At 44.5% G+C, this 14,762-nt stretch overlaps 1 protein-coding gene across 1 annotated transcript in view; it reads right to left on the bottom strand.

The window, feature by feature from the left end:
* Nucleotides 1-14,762, bottom strand: part of LOC112263037 (eIF-2-alpha kinase activator GCN1) — a 47,526-nt gene that overhangs the window by 7,273 nt on the left and 25,491 nt on the right. Inside the window, exons 42-55 of the mRNA XM_042331641.1 lie at nucleotides 14,156-14,273; nucleotides 13,823-14,038; nucleotides 8,604-8,768; nucleotides 8,261-8,422; nucleotides 8,006-8,098; nucleotides 7,704-7,847; nucleotides 7,255-7,524; nucleotides 5,549-5,662; nucleotides 5,193-5,423; nucleotides 4,759-4,952; nucleotides 4,496-4,610; nucleotides 3,951-4,047; nucleotides 3,596-3,744; nucleotides 3,315-3,425 (exon numbers count right to left, since the gene is read on the bottom strand). Of these exons, the coding sequence (XP_042187575.1) occupies nucleotides 3,315-3,425; nucleotides 3,596-3,744; nucleotides 3,951-4,047; nucleotides 4,496-4,610; nucleotides 4,759-4,952; nucleotides 5,193-5,423; nucleotides 5,549-5,662; nucleotides 7,255-7,524; nucleotides 7,704-7,847; nucleotides 8,006-8,098; nucleotides 8,261-8,422; nucleotides 8,604-8,768; nucleotides 13,823-14,038; nucleotides 14,156-14,273 (2,179 nt within the window). The remainder of the gene's footprint in view (nucleotides 1-3,314; nucleotides 3,426-3,595; nucleotides 3,745-3,950; nucleotides 4,048-4,495; nucleotides 4,611-4,758; nucleotides 4,953-5,192; nucleotides 5,424-5,548; nucleotides 5,663-7,254; nucleotides 7,525-7,703; nucleotides 7,848-8,005; nucleotides 8,099-8,260; nucleotides 8,423-8,603; nucleotides 8,769-13,822; nucleotides 14,039-14,155; nucleotides 14,274-14,762) is intronic.

Below are 14,762 nucleotides of genomic sequence, written 5' to 3'. Positions count from 1 at the left end.
TGGATCAGGACTACCAAGCTGCTTTTTGTGAAATGGAAGGACACCATGCTCACCACACAGCATAAGGCATTCAATATCAACCATGTCTCAAGGAGGGTGAAAAGGGAAGAATGTCCCCATTCCTGTGAAGAACTACAATGCCAGCATGGGGGGATGTCAACCTATCTGATAGGATACTACCAGGATACTACCAGGTCCTCCACAAGACCAGGAAGTGGTATAATACTTGTTTTTTACCACTTTATGGACATTGCTACAGTAAATCCTTTCACTCTCCACAAGTAGAAGGCCAAAGCACAAGGTCAAACCCCTCTCTGGGGGCCCAAAGCAACCTCACAACCATCACAAGACACCCCACTCAAGGTGAGCGCCACTATCCAACACACATACCAAAAGACAAAAGGATGAACTGCAAGAATTGCACAAAATACTCGGGGGGGGAAAAGGGTTAAATGCCAGATCTTCTGTCCGAAAGGCCAGTTTGCTTTTTGTTTCCTGGCAGAGAGAGACTGCTTCAAAGACTATCACGACTTATTTATTGCCTTACCTCCCTAATCTTACTACATTTGCACACATTGTATATAGATGTTTCTATTGTGTTATTGATTGTACGTCTGTTTATCCCATGAGTAACTCTGTGTTATTTTTGTCACACTGCTTTGCTTTATCTTGGCCAGGTCGAAGTTGTAAATGAGAACTTGTTCTCAACTGGCCTACCTGGTTAAATAAATAAAGGTGAAATAAATCAAATAAAAACGACATGCATAAGCTACGGTGAAAGTGAAATCTAATCATCTATACCTGGGATGTAAAACGAACACGAATGCCATTTGTAAATAGTTCAGCTTATTTCTATTTTTGCACCTTTCTTAGTGAAACCTTTCTTAGTGAAGGACAGGTGTGTAACCAAGTGTGTTTGATAAAAAATATTTTAAAAACGTCTTATGTACAGCACCAGTCAAAAGTTTGGACACACCTACTCATTCCAGGGTTTTTCTTCATTTGTACTATAATAGTGAAGACATCAAAACTATGAAATAACACATGGTATCACGTAGTAACCAAAAAAGTGTTAAATATATTTTATAATTGAGATTATTCAAAGTAGCTACCCTTTGCCTTGACAGCTTTGCACACTCTTGGCATTCTCTCAACCAGCTTCATGAGGTAGTCACCTGGAATGCATTTCAATTAACAGTTGTGCCTTGTTAAAAGTGAATGTGGAATTTCTTTCCTTTTGAATGCATTTGAGCCAATCAATCAGTTGTGTTGTGACATGGTAGGGGTGGTATACAGAATAGCCCTATTTGGTAAAAGACCAAGTCCATATTATGGAAAGAACAGCTCAAATAAGCATCATCTTTACTTTAAGACATGAAGGTCAGAGTCAATGAAAATGTCAAGAACTTTGAAAGTTTCTTCAAGTGCAGTTGCAAAAACCATCAAGCGCTATAATGAAACTGGCTCTCATGATGACCGCCACAGGAAAGGAAGACTCAGAGTTACCTCTGCTGGAGAGAAGTTAATTAGAGCTCCCAGCTACAGAAATTGCATCCCAAATAAAATGCTTCAGAGTTCAAGTAACAGACACATCTCAACATAATCGAGGAGGAGACTGCGTGAATCAGGCCTTTATGGTCAAATTGCTGCAAAGAAACCACTACTAAAGGACACTAATAAGAAGAAGACTTGCTTGGGCCAAGAAACAAGTAATGGACATCAGAACAGTGGAAATCTGTCCTTTGGTCTGATGAGTCCAAATTTAAGATTTTTGGTTCCAACCTCTGTCTTTGTGAGACGGAGATTAGGTGAACGGATGATATCCGCATGTGTGGTTCCCACCATGAAGCATGGAGGTGATGGTGCATTGCTGGTAACACTGTGATTATATTTAGAATTTAAGGCACACTTAACCAGCATGGCTACCACAGAATACTGCAGCGATACGCCATCCCATCTGGTTTGAAGCTTAGTGGGACTATCATTTGTTTTTCAACAGGACAATGACCCAACACACCTCCAGGCTGTGTAAGGGCTATTTGACCAAGAAGGAGAGTGATGGAGTGCTGCATCAGATGACCTGGTCTCCACAATCACCAGACCTCAACCCAATTGAGATGGTTTGGGATGAGTTGGACTGCAAAGTGAAAGAAAAGCAGCCAACAAGTGCTCAGCAAATGTGGGAACTCCTTCAAGACGGTTGGAAAAGCATTCCAGGTGAAGCTGGTTGAGAGAAATCCAAGAGTGTGCAAATCTGTCAAGGCAAAGAGTGGCTACTTACAAGAATCTGAACTATATTTTGATTTGTTTAACACCTTTTTGGTTTCTACATGATTCAATGTGTTATTTCATAGTTTTGATGTCTTCACTATTATTCTACAATAGTCAAAATAAAGAAAAACCATTGAATGGGTAGGTGTGCTAAACTTTTGACTGGTACTGTATATCTGTTGCTTTATATTGTTTTTGTAAACAGTTAATTTGTATGTGGGACCAATACGTTGGATATGCCTAGGCTAAACGTTCAGGCACTTTGGAGAGGTTGAAAAAAACACTTAGATATCCCCTGTAAGAACCACGACACCACCACAATGTTTGAGGTTGGTGTTGTAGAAACTTAGTTATAGTGAACAATAGCTTTTAGGTACATCCAGTGTGCAAAAATAGTGCAATTACCACATTTGGACACTTTGGAGAGGTTGAAAGGACACTTGAATGTACCCTGGATACCCTATACCACCACAATGTTTGATTGAGGTAGATATGATAAAAATTGTGTTTTTATACTGAACAACTAGCATTTAGTGATTGCAAATATGTAATAGCACTGGAATTACCTAATTTACAGACATATGCCACTTTGGAGAGGTTTAGGGACACTTGCAAACGTCACGTGACCACACCTGACACCACTTACTATAACATCTGCCCATTTCTAATTGTTAGGTCTATCAAACCCATTTTCTTTCTTCTGATATTTTTCACATGTTATGGAAGCCATCTGATGTGTTTCCAGCTCTGGGCATAAATAATTCACTTATAGCTTGTCAATGAAAGATGACTTTCAAAATAAAAAAAGTTAGTGTGTGCTTGATCTTGTGTATTCTGAACTATAACTCCTACCTTCTGATAATTTCCTCAATCTCATAACCTCATAATATACCAGGTTTTGGCATGTCAGAATCATGTAATTACACATGAATTGCAGTTACTTTTGGGTATGTCTATTTGTGCTTGATTTGAGAAACATTCATTTTGTAAATGGGGGGGGTGACGTAACAGATTACTCCTGAGAAAGTACCCCCCTGCCTCACCTTCACAAACTGTGAGATGATGCGCTGTGATGAGCCACTTCCTTCCTCGGTTCTGAGATGATGTCTCATGAGGTAGCCCATGGCTCTGATCCCACTGGTAGCTATGGGGATCTGGAGGAGTCGACCGTGCCCAGTGTTCAGTCAGAGAGGAGAAAGAGGTATGGTTTGGCAAGGGAAAAAGTGCTTGACGAGCCAATCCTTCCACTGTCTGGGTGAACAGAATGAGTAAACTAAAAGGAGCGGTGTCCACTTAGATCTGACCAGATGTATGAAGTTCCTACCCGGTCTGCGGTGGCACTGGCCAGGATGGCCTCCGTCACGGTTGAACTGTACTCCTCCACACACAGCTGCTCAGGGGCAGACTTGATTGCAATGGCCAGAGTCATACTGCGACCATGACGCACCATCCAGTCCACTCCTGATATGTCAGCTAGGTGAAGAACGGGAACATTTTTCATAGATTAAACAGAAGTCTTTCCTTACTACATTATAGTCTTGATAGTCAAGAGTTAAGTGTTAGAAATTATAACGTGTAAATTCAATATGTGAATACCTTTTATCATAAGTGTGAATGTTTGTGCTATATAAAGGGTTGTGCGTGGGCAAAGAGTATGGTGTGATAGTGTAAATTCTTACCCAGGACATGCTGGAGCAACACACTCCTCAGATCCTCTTCAGACAGGAAGGCACACAGCTCTCCTAAACAACCTGCTGAGGACATGCGTGTAGCATCCTACACACACACAAAGTTAGAACTAAATGATTCTATATAAGGCTTTCATACACACTGGCTGATAAGGAGGCCTAAAACCCCTTTCATTAAGCCACATCCTGCCTTGACTGACGGAAGTCTAGTTTGATCAGAGGTAAAAAACTAAACATAGCACTCTGAAAGATCCTTTCATTGAAACATGGAGCTGAATATGTGCTTATCAAATCAAATCTTATTGGTCACATACACGGGTTTAGCAGATGTTATTGCGGGTGTAGCGAAATGCTTATGCCAGGTTCAGTATTGCAGAGCTACAATATATATTAGCTAGCAAGATTAAACGGAAATAATTTTATACTCAATTCTAGCAATCACCATTGAGAGACAGGGGGGGGGTATCAGTAGACTGCCTAAAAAACATATGTTGCATTCACACATGCTTAGTCAGTGTATCTGCTTGTAAACATACCTCATCATGACCCAGCATACTCAGCAATGTGGTGGTGATGTTTTTCCTGATGGCTGGGTCAACCTTGGACCCTGCTCCCTGGATGACGAATCGTAAGGCTTGTAGCATGGTCTCCCTGAAAAAAGGGAGCAAAACACTAGGCTGATTGATTGAATCTAATCAATCCCCCCAAAAATCCTAAATGAGAGGAATCCTATATGGAACTGATCACTACTCTTCACATTGTGTTTCTCGGTTACCCAGAATTCCCTGGTTTTGCATACCTGACTCCTGAGTCCTCAGCATTGTGGATGGCAGAGAGCTGCTCTGTAAATAGGGGGTCCACCTTGCTGTGGATGGAGACCAGCTGACCCAGGGCCTCAGCAGCCTTCAGCCTGACCGCCCGGCTAGAGTCCTGCAGAGCCTTCAGGAAGGTGGTCTGGAGCTGGGGCAGGAAGGGCTTCAGGGCTATGCCTACCTGGAGACAGGGGCAGAGCAACAGGTTCAGGACCAGAGCAAGATGCCAACCATTCTTCCAGCAGGGAGGAAACAACAGGATTGTGTTTAGTAGGCACAAAATGGGAAAACGTTGAGAAAAGAAAAATCTTATTTTTGGATTATTTCATTTATTAACCACATTTCAAAATGTTTCTCCTGTCTCCCATTTTGTGCTTACCAAACGAAACCTTTAACCTCAGAATTAGAAGCAGACACTGACCTTGGCCAGCAGCAGGGTGAGTGTCTCTAGCAGAGAGGTCTTCACGCTCCAGGCAAAGCGGTCTCCCAGGATACGGATGAGCGGTCCAGTGATGTTGACCACAGACGGTCGCAGAGCCTCAGAGGAGGTCAGCTTGATGACTCCTCCCAGCGCTTTGGCCGACTCCTCTTTCTGCTCAGGACTGCCTGTCAACACTCCTTCCCTCAACACTGGCAGGATGCAGGCCACACCCTGGGGAAGAGGGAAAGAGGAGGAGAATAAGAGAGAATTAGTGGAGAGGAGAGAGCCAAAAGATATATCAAAACTAGTCAGCTTGAGGATGTGACTGTACATGTCAAGAGGAGAGAGAGGCCTACCTTTTTGGGAAGACAGAACCCAGGCAGGTGCTGACCCTTAACGTCTACTGCCACTGACCGGATGTCTCTGTGCAGGTCGTCAATCAGAGCCAGCTGGCTGCCAGCGTCCAGTTTCTACAAAAACAAACTAGAGTTTAACATGACCTCACACATCAATACATACAGTGGCAAGAAAAAGTATGTGAACCCTTTGGAATTACCTGGATTTCTGCATGAATTTGTCATCATTTTTGATCTGATCTTGATCCAAGTCACAAGAATGGACAAACACAGTGTGCTTAAACTAATAACACAAATGTTATGTCTATATTGAATACATAATTTAAACATTCACAGTGTAGGTTGTAAAAAGTATGTGAACCCCTAGGATAATGACTTCTCCAAAAGCTAATTGGAGTCAGGAGTCAGTTAACCTGGAGTCCAATCAATGAGACGAGATTGGAGATGTTGGTTAGAGCTGCCCTGCCCTATAAAAAACACTCACCAAATTTGAGTTTGCATTTCACAAGAAGCATTGCCTGATATGAACCATGGGGGATCAACCTTTTATTAAATCCAAGGAGATCTCAGAATTGTTGACTTGCATAAAGCTGGAAAGGGTTACAAAATTATCTCTAAAAGCCTTGATGTTCATCAGTCCACGGTATGACAAACTGTCTATAAATGGAGAAAGTTCAGCACTGTTGCTGCTCTCCCTAGGAGTGGCTGTCCTGCAAAGACGACTGCAAGAGCACAGCGCAGAATGTTCAATGAGGTTAAGAAGAATCCTAGAGTGTCAGCTAAAGACTTACAAAAATCTAAAATACGTAAAACACTAAACAAGACTGGTGTTCATGAGAAGACACTACGGAAGAACCCATTGCTGTCCAAAAAAAACATTGCTGGTACGTCTGAAGTTCGCAAAAGAGCACCTGGATGTTCCACAGCACTACTGGCAAAATATTCTGTGTATACATGAAACATAAAGTTGTGTTGTTTGGAAGAAACACAAGCTCATCAAAACCTCATCCCAACTGTAAAGTATGGTGGAGGGAGCATCATGGTTTGGGGCTGTTTTGCTGCCTCAGGGCCTGGACAGCTTGCTATCATCCACAGAAAAAGTTTATCAAGACATTTTGTAGGAGAATGTTAAGACTATCTGTCCGCCAATTGAAGCTCAACAGAAGTTGGGTGATGCAACAGGACAACGACCCAAAACACAGAAGTAAATCAACAACAGAATGGCTTCAACAGAAGAAAATATGCTTTCTGGAGTGGCCCAGTCAGAGTCCTGACCTCAACCCGACAGAAAACGTTTAGTTGAGGTAATTGCTGGAAAAGGGGGATCAACCTGTTATTATCCAAGGGTTCACATACTTTCCCCACCCTACACTGTGAATGTTTACATGGTGTGTTCAATAAAGACATGAAAACGTATCATTGTTTGTGTGTTATTAGATTAAGCAGACTGTTTGTCTATTGTTGTGACTTAGATGAAGAACAGATCCAATTTTATGACCAATTTATGCAGAAATCCAGGTCATTCTAAAGGGTTCACATACTTTTTCTTGCCACTGTACTATGTTAGTTAACCAGAGTACCTAATGGCCATTGGTTATCTATGAAATCAATGCTGCATAACGATCCACAACACAACTGTATGACTTCAGTAAACCCAGACAAACCCACTCCCAGTTCCTGTAATGCTCTTGGTGCCAACTGCTAACCTTGGTGATGGAGTTGATGGCGTCCCAGCTCTGCACCAGGACCTCAGGGTTGGAGTCGTTGAGCAGGCGGATGAGGCCTGACAGCAGGTTGCGTGTGTGGGCACTGTAATCCAGGCGGGTGCGGGAGAAGTATCCGTTGAGGATGGTGGCGGCGGCCTGTCTGAGGCCGGCATCCGGTGACCTGGTGGCCTCTAGCAAGTCCTCGATGATGATACGCTGACCCACCTCATCTTCCACAGACAGGATCACTGCCTGGCAGCTGGCCAGCTCCTGAAGGAGAGGCGCGGGGGGTAATATAAACCTGGGGACATACCTATCATCTACGGACCACAACCGCCCACTAAGAACCACTGTAATATTATCCTGTTACGACCACCGACAGTTAAAGTAGTGCCCCTGCACTTGGAACTCCTTTATAACCATCTTGTAATCATGAATGCTGTTGTTACCTGCTGCCCCTCCTCTGTTCCCAGCTTGTCTTTCAGAGAGGAGTAGAGGGCAGGCAGGATGACCCCCAGGTGGCGTGTCAGAGCGTCTCCAGCCACAGCAGACAGGAAGGCCAGCACGCGCGTGTTCACTGGAGGAGCAGTGAGCTGACAGGGGAGAGGAGAGCATTCATACGCAGAACTACACTCAAACTATAAAATATTTTAAAAACATTTAAGCATCAGGAAAAGTGGTATATAATCCAATACAATGATCACAGAGATTAACCATTGTCAGTAGAGTGTGTAATGTTTGGACAGCTCACCTTCGGCACCAGGTAGGGCAGCACAGAGCGACTCCTCACTGCCATCACCTGTTTCAGACCGTCCAGAGCAAACTCTGCAGTCTCCTCATCATCCTGCACACAGAAACATTAACCTCACTCTATATTCTGTTCCATGGTGGGTCCTCTGTCCTCTCCAGAAGGACAGGAGAGGGAGTATTACTGCGTGGATACAGAGGAATGTTAGCGGTAAAGTGGATTCATGTGTGTGTATTTGCATGTGAGTGTGCGTCTCACCAACTGTTTGAGCAGGGCAGGCAGGATGTCGTCCAGGGCCTGGTGACCGATGGTGGCGTGGAGCTGCTCAAAGGTTTTGGCTGCAGCCTCTCGTACCTCCTCCAGGGGGTCACACAGAGCCTTCCTCACGGTGGGGACCAGGGACTCAGAGAATATCAGCACCTGGAAACATACACGTATTGTGATTTTACTTCTCTACCATGGGATCACGTCACAACACAACCCTTCTATGTATAAGGCGTTTTAAAAGGTTTCCTCAAACTGTATACTCATCTCAAGGGACTTCCAGGTTAAATAATGAATGAATTAAAAAAAGTGACCAGGTATGTGTTGAGGTACTGACCGCGTCCCTGCTGGTGGACTTCATGATCTCACTCAGGCCGATGCACACGCCCTGCCTCTCATCACTCTTCTCAGAGCGCAGACCCTCCTCCAGGATAGGAATGATCTCTGGGAGGATCTTCTCTCCCAGCTTACGGACCAGGTCTCCAAGTGTCCTTGCAGCAATCTAGAACACACAGAGAAGCCACATTCAGTAACCCAGGGATCAGAAGCAGGAGAGAACACAGAATCCAAACACTCAAATTCAGACAAAAGTGTAGAATACTATAATTCAGTAATAACAGAAGACTGAATTGTCTTAGTGTGACTAATGTACATGACAAAAGAGAGATAGACAAAGGGGATCAAATCGAATTGTATTCATCACATGCTTCGTAACAGATGTAGACTAACAGTGAAATGCTTACTTACTTACGGGCCCTTCACTACAATGCAGAGAGAAAGAAAATAGAGAAATAATAGAAAAGAAACACGTAATAAATACACAATGAGTAATGATAACTTGGCTATATACATGGGGTACCAGTACAGAGTGGATGTGAAGCGGTACGAGGTAAATGAGGTAAATATGTACATCTAACTAGGAATAAAGTGACAGATAATAACCAGGAGCATATTTTATGAGTCAAAAAAGTTAGTTAAATAGTTAACCATTGACCCATTTTGCACTAACTATTTAGCAATCTTATGGCTTGGGGTTAGAAACTGTTCAGGGTTCTGTTGGTTCCAGACTCGGTGCATTGGGGCCGCTTGCCAAGCGGTAGCAGAGAGCACGGTCTATGACCTGGGTGGTGCGAGTCTGATAATTCTTAGGGTCTTCCTCTGACACCGCCTGGTATAACGCTCCTGAATGGCAGGGAGCTCCGTCCCAGTGATGCACTGGGCCGAACGCACTAACCTCTGTAGCGCCTTGCGGTTGGATGCTAAGCAGTTGCCATACCAAGCGGTGATGCAGCCAGTCAAGAGGCTCTCATTGGGGAGGCTGTAGAATTTGAGGATGAGGGCCCATGCTAAATCTTTTCACCCTCCTGAGGGGGAAGAGGCATTGTCGTGCTCTTTTATCAACTGTGTTGGTGTGTGCGAACCATGATAGATTCCTAGTGATATGGACACAGAGGATTGAAGCTCTCGAACCGCTCCACTACAGCCCTGTCGATCTGAATGGTGGTGTGCTCTGCCCTTCCGTTTCCTTTAGTCCATGATCAGCTCCTTTGTCTTGCTGACGTTGAGGGAGAGGTTGTCCTTGTACCACCCTACAAGGTCTCAGTTTTATCGTCGTTGATCAGGCCTACCACCGTTGTGTTGTCAGCAAACTTAATAATTATGTTGGAGCCGTGCACGGCCACACAGTCGTGGGTGAACAGGAAGTACAGGAAGGGACTAAGCACGCACCCCTGAGGGGCCCCTGTATTGGGGGTCAGTGTGGCAGATGTTGTTACCTACCCTCAACATCTGGGAGCGGCCCATCAGGATGTCCAGGACCCAGTTGCAGAGGTGTTCAGTCCCAGGGTCCTGAGCTTAGTGGTGAGCTTGGAGGGCACTATGGTGTTGAATGCTGAGCTGTAGTCAATGAACAGCATTCTCACATTGGTATTCAAGTTGTCCAGGTGGGAAAGGGCATTGTGGAGTGCAATACAGATTGCGTCATCTGTGAATCAGTTGGGACGGTATGTGAATTGGAGTGGGTCCTGGGTTGATGTGAGCCATGACCAGCCTTTCAAACCATTTCATGGCTACAGATGCGAGTGCTACGGGGGCGATAGTAATTTAGACAGGTTCTTGGTCACAGGGACTTTGGTGGTCTGCTTGAAACATGCAAGCAGACCAGAGAACATGTTGTTCTCATGCATGGTTCAGTGTTGTTCAGATTCACAGTGTTTAATAGTCACATGTACAGGGTTGAAGGTGTGATTGCAGGGTACAGTGAAAATCTTAGGTTCTGAGCTCCAACATACAGGACTGTTAAATAAAATAATGAACATGGTAATAAATAAAAAAACAATATAAATAGCACTATATACATAACTGTAGCAGTGATTAATAAATAATTTTCCATTGGGGTGGAGGCAGAGTAAAGACTGTTTAGGGGTGGGGGGGAATAACCATAGCGGGAGCAGCATGACCAAGTGAAATAAAATGTAAAAAATAAAGTATTGTTTTTAATCTATCAATATTCATATTAACAACTGCAACAGTGATGAATGTTGTTGGGGTGGTGGTAGAGTAAAAGACGGTTGGGAGGTGGGGGGAAAACGTCCATAGTAGGAGCAGCATGTAAGGTAAGTGACCGTTGAGGGTGTGTGGGGGGGAATGTCCATAGGGGGGAGTAGCAGGGGTGAGCAGGTAGCTTACTGGTGGTGGCTATTCAGCAGCCTGATGGGGAGGGTGGAAACTATTGGCCAGTCTTCCAGTTTTTGCCATGATGCTCCTGTACTGCCCGCGTCTGAGTGATTGAAGCGGGGAGAACAGGGCATAGCTTGTGTGGCTGGGGTCCCTGATGATCTTCTTGGCCTTTTTGTCTGACACCTGGTGTTGTAGGTGTCCTGTAGGGCAGGCAGTGTGCACCCAAGGGTGCGTTCGGCTGAGCGTATCACCCTCTGATGCGCCCTGTGGTTCGCGGCGGTGGAGTTGCGTACCTGGCTGTGATGCAACCCGACAGTGTAGAACAGCGAGAGCCCTCGGGGACAGGACACATTTCTTCAGCATCCTGAGGTTCAAGAGTCGCTGTTGTGCCTTCTTCACCACGGTGTCCGTGTGGTTCGACCATTTCAGCTTCTCAGATGTGTACGCTGAGGAATTTGACGTCATTGACCGTCTCCACAACGGCCTGGTTGATGAGGCTGGGGGTTTGTCCAGCCTCATTCCTCTTGTCCATAATCAAGTCAATAATCAGCTTATTTGTTTGCTAACGTTGAGAGAGAGAGAGAGAGTTGTTGTTTACCTGGCACCACGCCGTCACAGTATCTACCTCATCCCTGTAGGCTGATCTCGTTGTTGTTGGTCATCCGGCCTAGTACTGTTGTGTCGTAAGCGAACTTGATGATAGAGTCTGGGTCGGCAGCCTTGCGAGTAGGGCTGACCCGAATTAGTTGACCGGTCGATTGTTTGGTTGATGGGATGTTGTTCAACCCAGATATTTTTTAGTCGAAGAGTAGCAAAAAAGATATATATTTTTTTATGGCACATAAGACACCTGTCTTATTCGTGCCCATCTCAGTGAACTAATCCATTGCGGAGGCTGTGGTGATGATGGCACAGTCCAAGAAGGGGAGTGTGGCAGCACAATGCACGTCTCTCCAGAACGCGCTCTCTCCCACCAATTTGTGCACATGCATTGTTTCATAAGTTCATTGTGTGAATTGTTTGGATTTGATTGTTAGTGTATATCAATTCCCCATGACATATATAGGTAGTACACTTACCCTTAAATGCTATCATTTCAAATCTACAATGTTTGTTTGGTTACAGTAATATCTGTTAATGCACTCAATATATTATTATTGCAGTCTTACCGTTCTCATTGTCAGAGTGGACACGTTGTTTACAGATGCTCAACCTAGGCTACACTTGTGAGAAACAAGTTTTGGTTTATTTCATACCATTTACGAGTTGACAATTTAGTCAATATTTTGTTTGGAGTGCTCCTGTCAATGTTGAGTAAGGACGCGCACCTGATTATGCATAGAATTAGACCTACAGGATTCCTGGCCTGCGCACAAATATAGGCATATAAAATGTGCCTATTTGGGGGATCTGATAGGTTTTCTGATTGGCTTTATGCAGCACCACTAAGGAGGAGTGGAGCTTCTCAAAGTAACATTTTCTTCGGCTCAAACAGCAAGCAAACAGTCCGTTTTTACATCCATGACAATAGTTCAATGTATTTGAAAATAATTTTGATAACCACTCCGTGTTTAAGAGACAAATGTCATGCTCTGGGCCTTTGAGTTTGGCGCCTTGAGGCGTCACTACAGACCCGGATTCAATCCCAGGCTGTGTCACAGCCCGCCGTGACCGGGAGACCCAAGAGGCGGCTCACAATTGGCCCAGCGTCGTCGGGTTTGGCCGGCCGGGATGTTCTTGTCCCATCGCGCTCTAGCAACTCCTTGTGGCGGACCGGGCGCCTGTAAGCTAGATTTCAGTCGCCAGTTGGAAAGCGTTTCCTCCGACACATTGGTGCAGCTTAAGCAGTGCGGCTTGGTATGATCATGTGTTCCAGAGGATGCACGGCTCTCGACCTTCACCTCTCACGAGTCCGTACGGGAGTTGCAGCAATGGTACAAGACACTACCAATTGGATATCACGAAATTGGGGAGAAAGGGGGGTAAAAGTACAAAAATACACGGATCCAGCGGAAAAGTCATAAAATAGGTCTACCTGATTACTTGTTATCCCTTGCGCAATGGCCTACAGCTGTGTCTGTACCAAGCTCACTGGCACCATGTTGCAAATTCAGGTAGAACCTGTTAATAGTTGACACAATGTTTCAAGTTTGTTGCAGACAGGCCATTCGCAGCCAATGTGATTTATTGGATATTCATTTTTATCAGGATATTTTTAATTTGTTGGCTTTATAGGCTATTTTTACATAGTTGGCAATAGCCTATTACTGGCAACTTCCGGAAGGTAACGGCAGAATCTGCAAAAGCCAGTAGGAGCGGGAGGAGGATGGTCGGGACAGGTTACGTTTTTTTTCTTCTGGTTATCATAATCTCTGGCTCCCTCTTAAGTAATTTGTATCTTATTTCATCAAACAGTGCGCTTAAAGCATCAGACAAGCTCAATGCATATATATAGTTGATTTTATTAAAACACATAGGGTGTGTTTATATATGGAAAAAAACACGTTTTAAAATGTCGACCAATTGTTTGAAAGAACAGGCGACTTTCGGTCTACTAAGATTTTTTGGGGATCGGGGACAGCCCTGTGGTTATTGGGGACAGCCCTCAATGTTATTGGATGAATCCAGGAACATATTCCAGTCTGTGCTAGCGAAACAGCCCTGTAGCCTAGTATCCGCGTCATCGGACCTCTTCCGTATTGAGCGTGGCACTGGTACTTCCAGCACCAAAAAAACAAACACAGAAAATAGCAGGATTGGTCAGAAGCCCGTAAAATGGCTGCAATCCATTGCAGTGCCATTCTCTCTCATTCAACAGTTGTGAGAGCAATAAAGAAACAGCTCCATACATACTAGACATCCTAGCAGTAGAGTTACCGTTCTCTTGTCGGGGCAGTCGGAGGCCAGGAAGCCAAGCAACAGAGTGAAGAGGGTGGGCAGGATCTCCCGGAGGGTGCGGGGTGTGTTGGACACCACAATCTTCCATACGTGTAGGGAAGCCTGTCGCACCACCAGCTGGGTGTCTGAACGGCCCATATAGAGGCCAGACAGGACCCGGTTACGCCGCTCTCCACCCAGCGCTCCGATGATAGCCTGGGGGAGAGGAGGAAGAGGGCTCAGCACCAACACTACATACATTCAATATTATTTACTTCTCATATCAACCATTATAGAACCAACAATCTATACAGGAAAATCATGTCAGAATACCTTGTTGGACTGCGCCGTGCCAAAGTTATCATCCTCTGAAGCGGTCTCAGTGGTCATCTTGCCTGTGACTCCTGAAATGTGGAACAGTAGGTCTCCCAGCAGCTGCACAGAGCTGAATCTGTGGTCCAGAGACCACATGGAGGCTCAGTTAAGACTTACATTTCCAAGAAAAGTATTTAGTATACTATATAATGTTGCATATAATATCCAATCAAAAATTCACATTTTGACCAAAAGTGTAGATAATCCTCCAAGAAAACCATTGGTCCAAACCTCATGTCTCTATCATAACCTGTTCAAAATATACTGGAGTTTTGACCCTTGTAGGATGGGCAAAATTTGGGTAAATAAATCAATGGAAGTCAGTTATTTTTGTTGGGTCATAAATCAGGAAAATAGCATGGCGTCAGATAGGCTGGATGCTGTGTGAGAATTAAAGCTCCCGGACAGGCTTACCATTGAACTTGTCATCTTTCTTCTCAAATCCGGAGGACATAAAACAACAGACGTATTTGAGAAATGGTATTTTCATATTTTAGTATACGCTGTTCATATTAATGCAAAGTTTGTGCTTTTTCACAGACGTCTCACAAAAACAAGCGTATCT

This window comes from Oncorhynchus tshawytscha, linkage group LG12, assembly GCF_018296145.1.
Source record: "Oncorhynchus tshawytscha isolate Ot180627B linkage group LG12, Otsh_v2.0, whole genome shotgun sequence".
Classification (NCBI taxonomy): Eukaryota; Metazoa; Chordata; class Actinopteri; order Salmoniformes; family Salmonidae; genus Oncorhynchus; species Oncorhynchus tshawytscha.
Note: the sequence above shows the minus strand (reverse complement) of the source record. Positions and strands in the feature narration are given on the sequence as shown.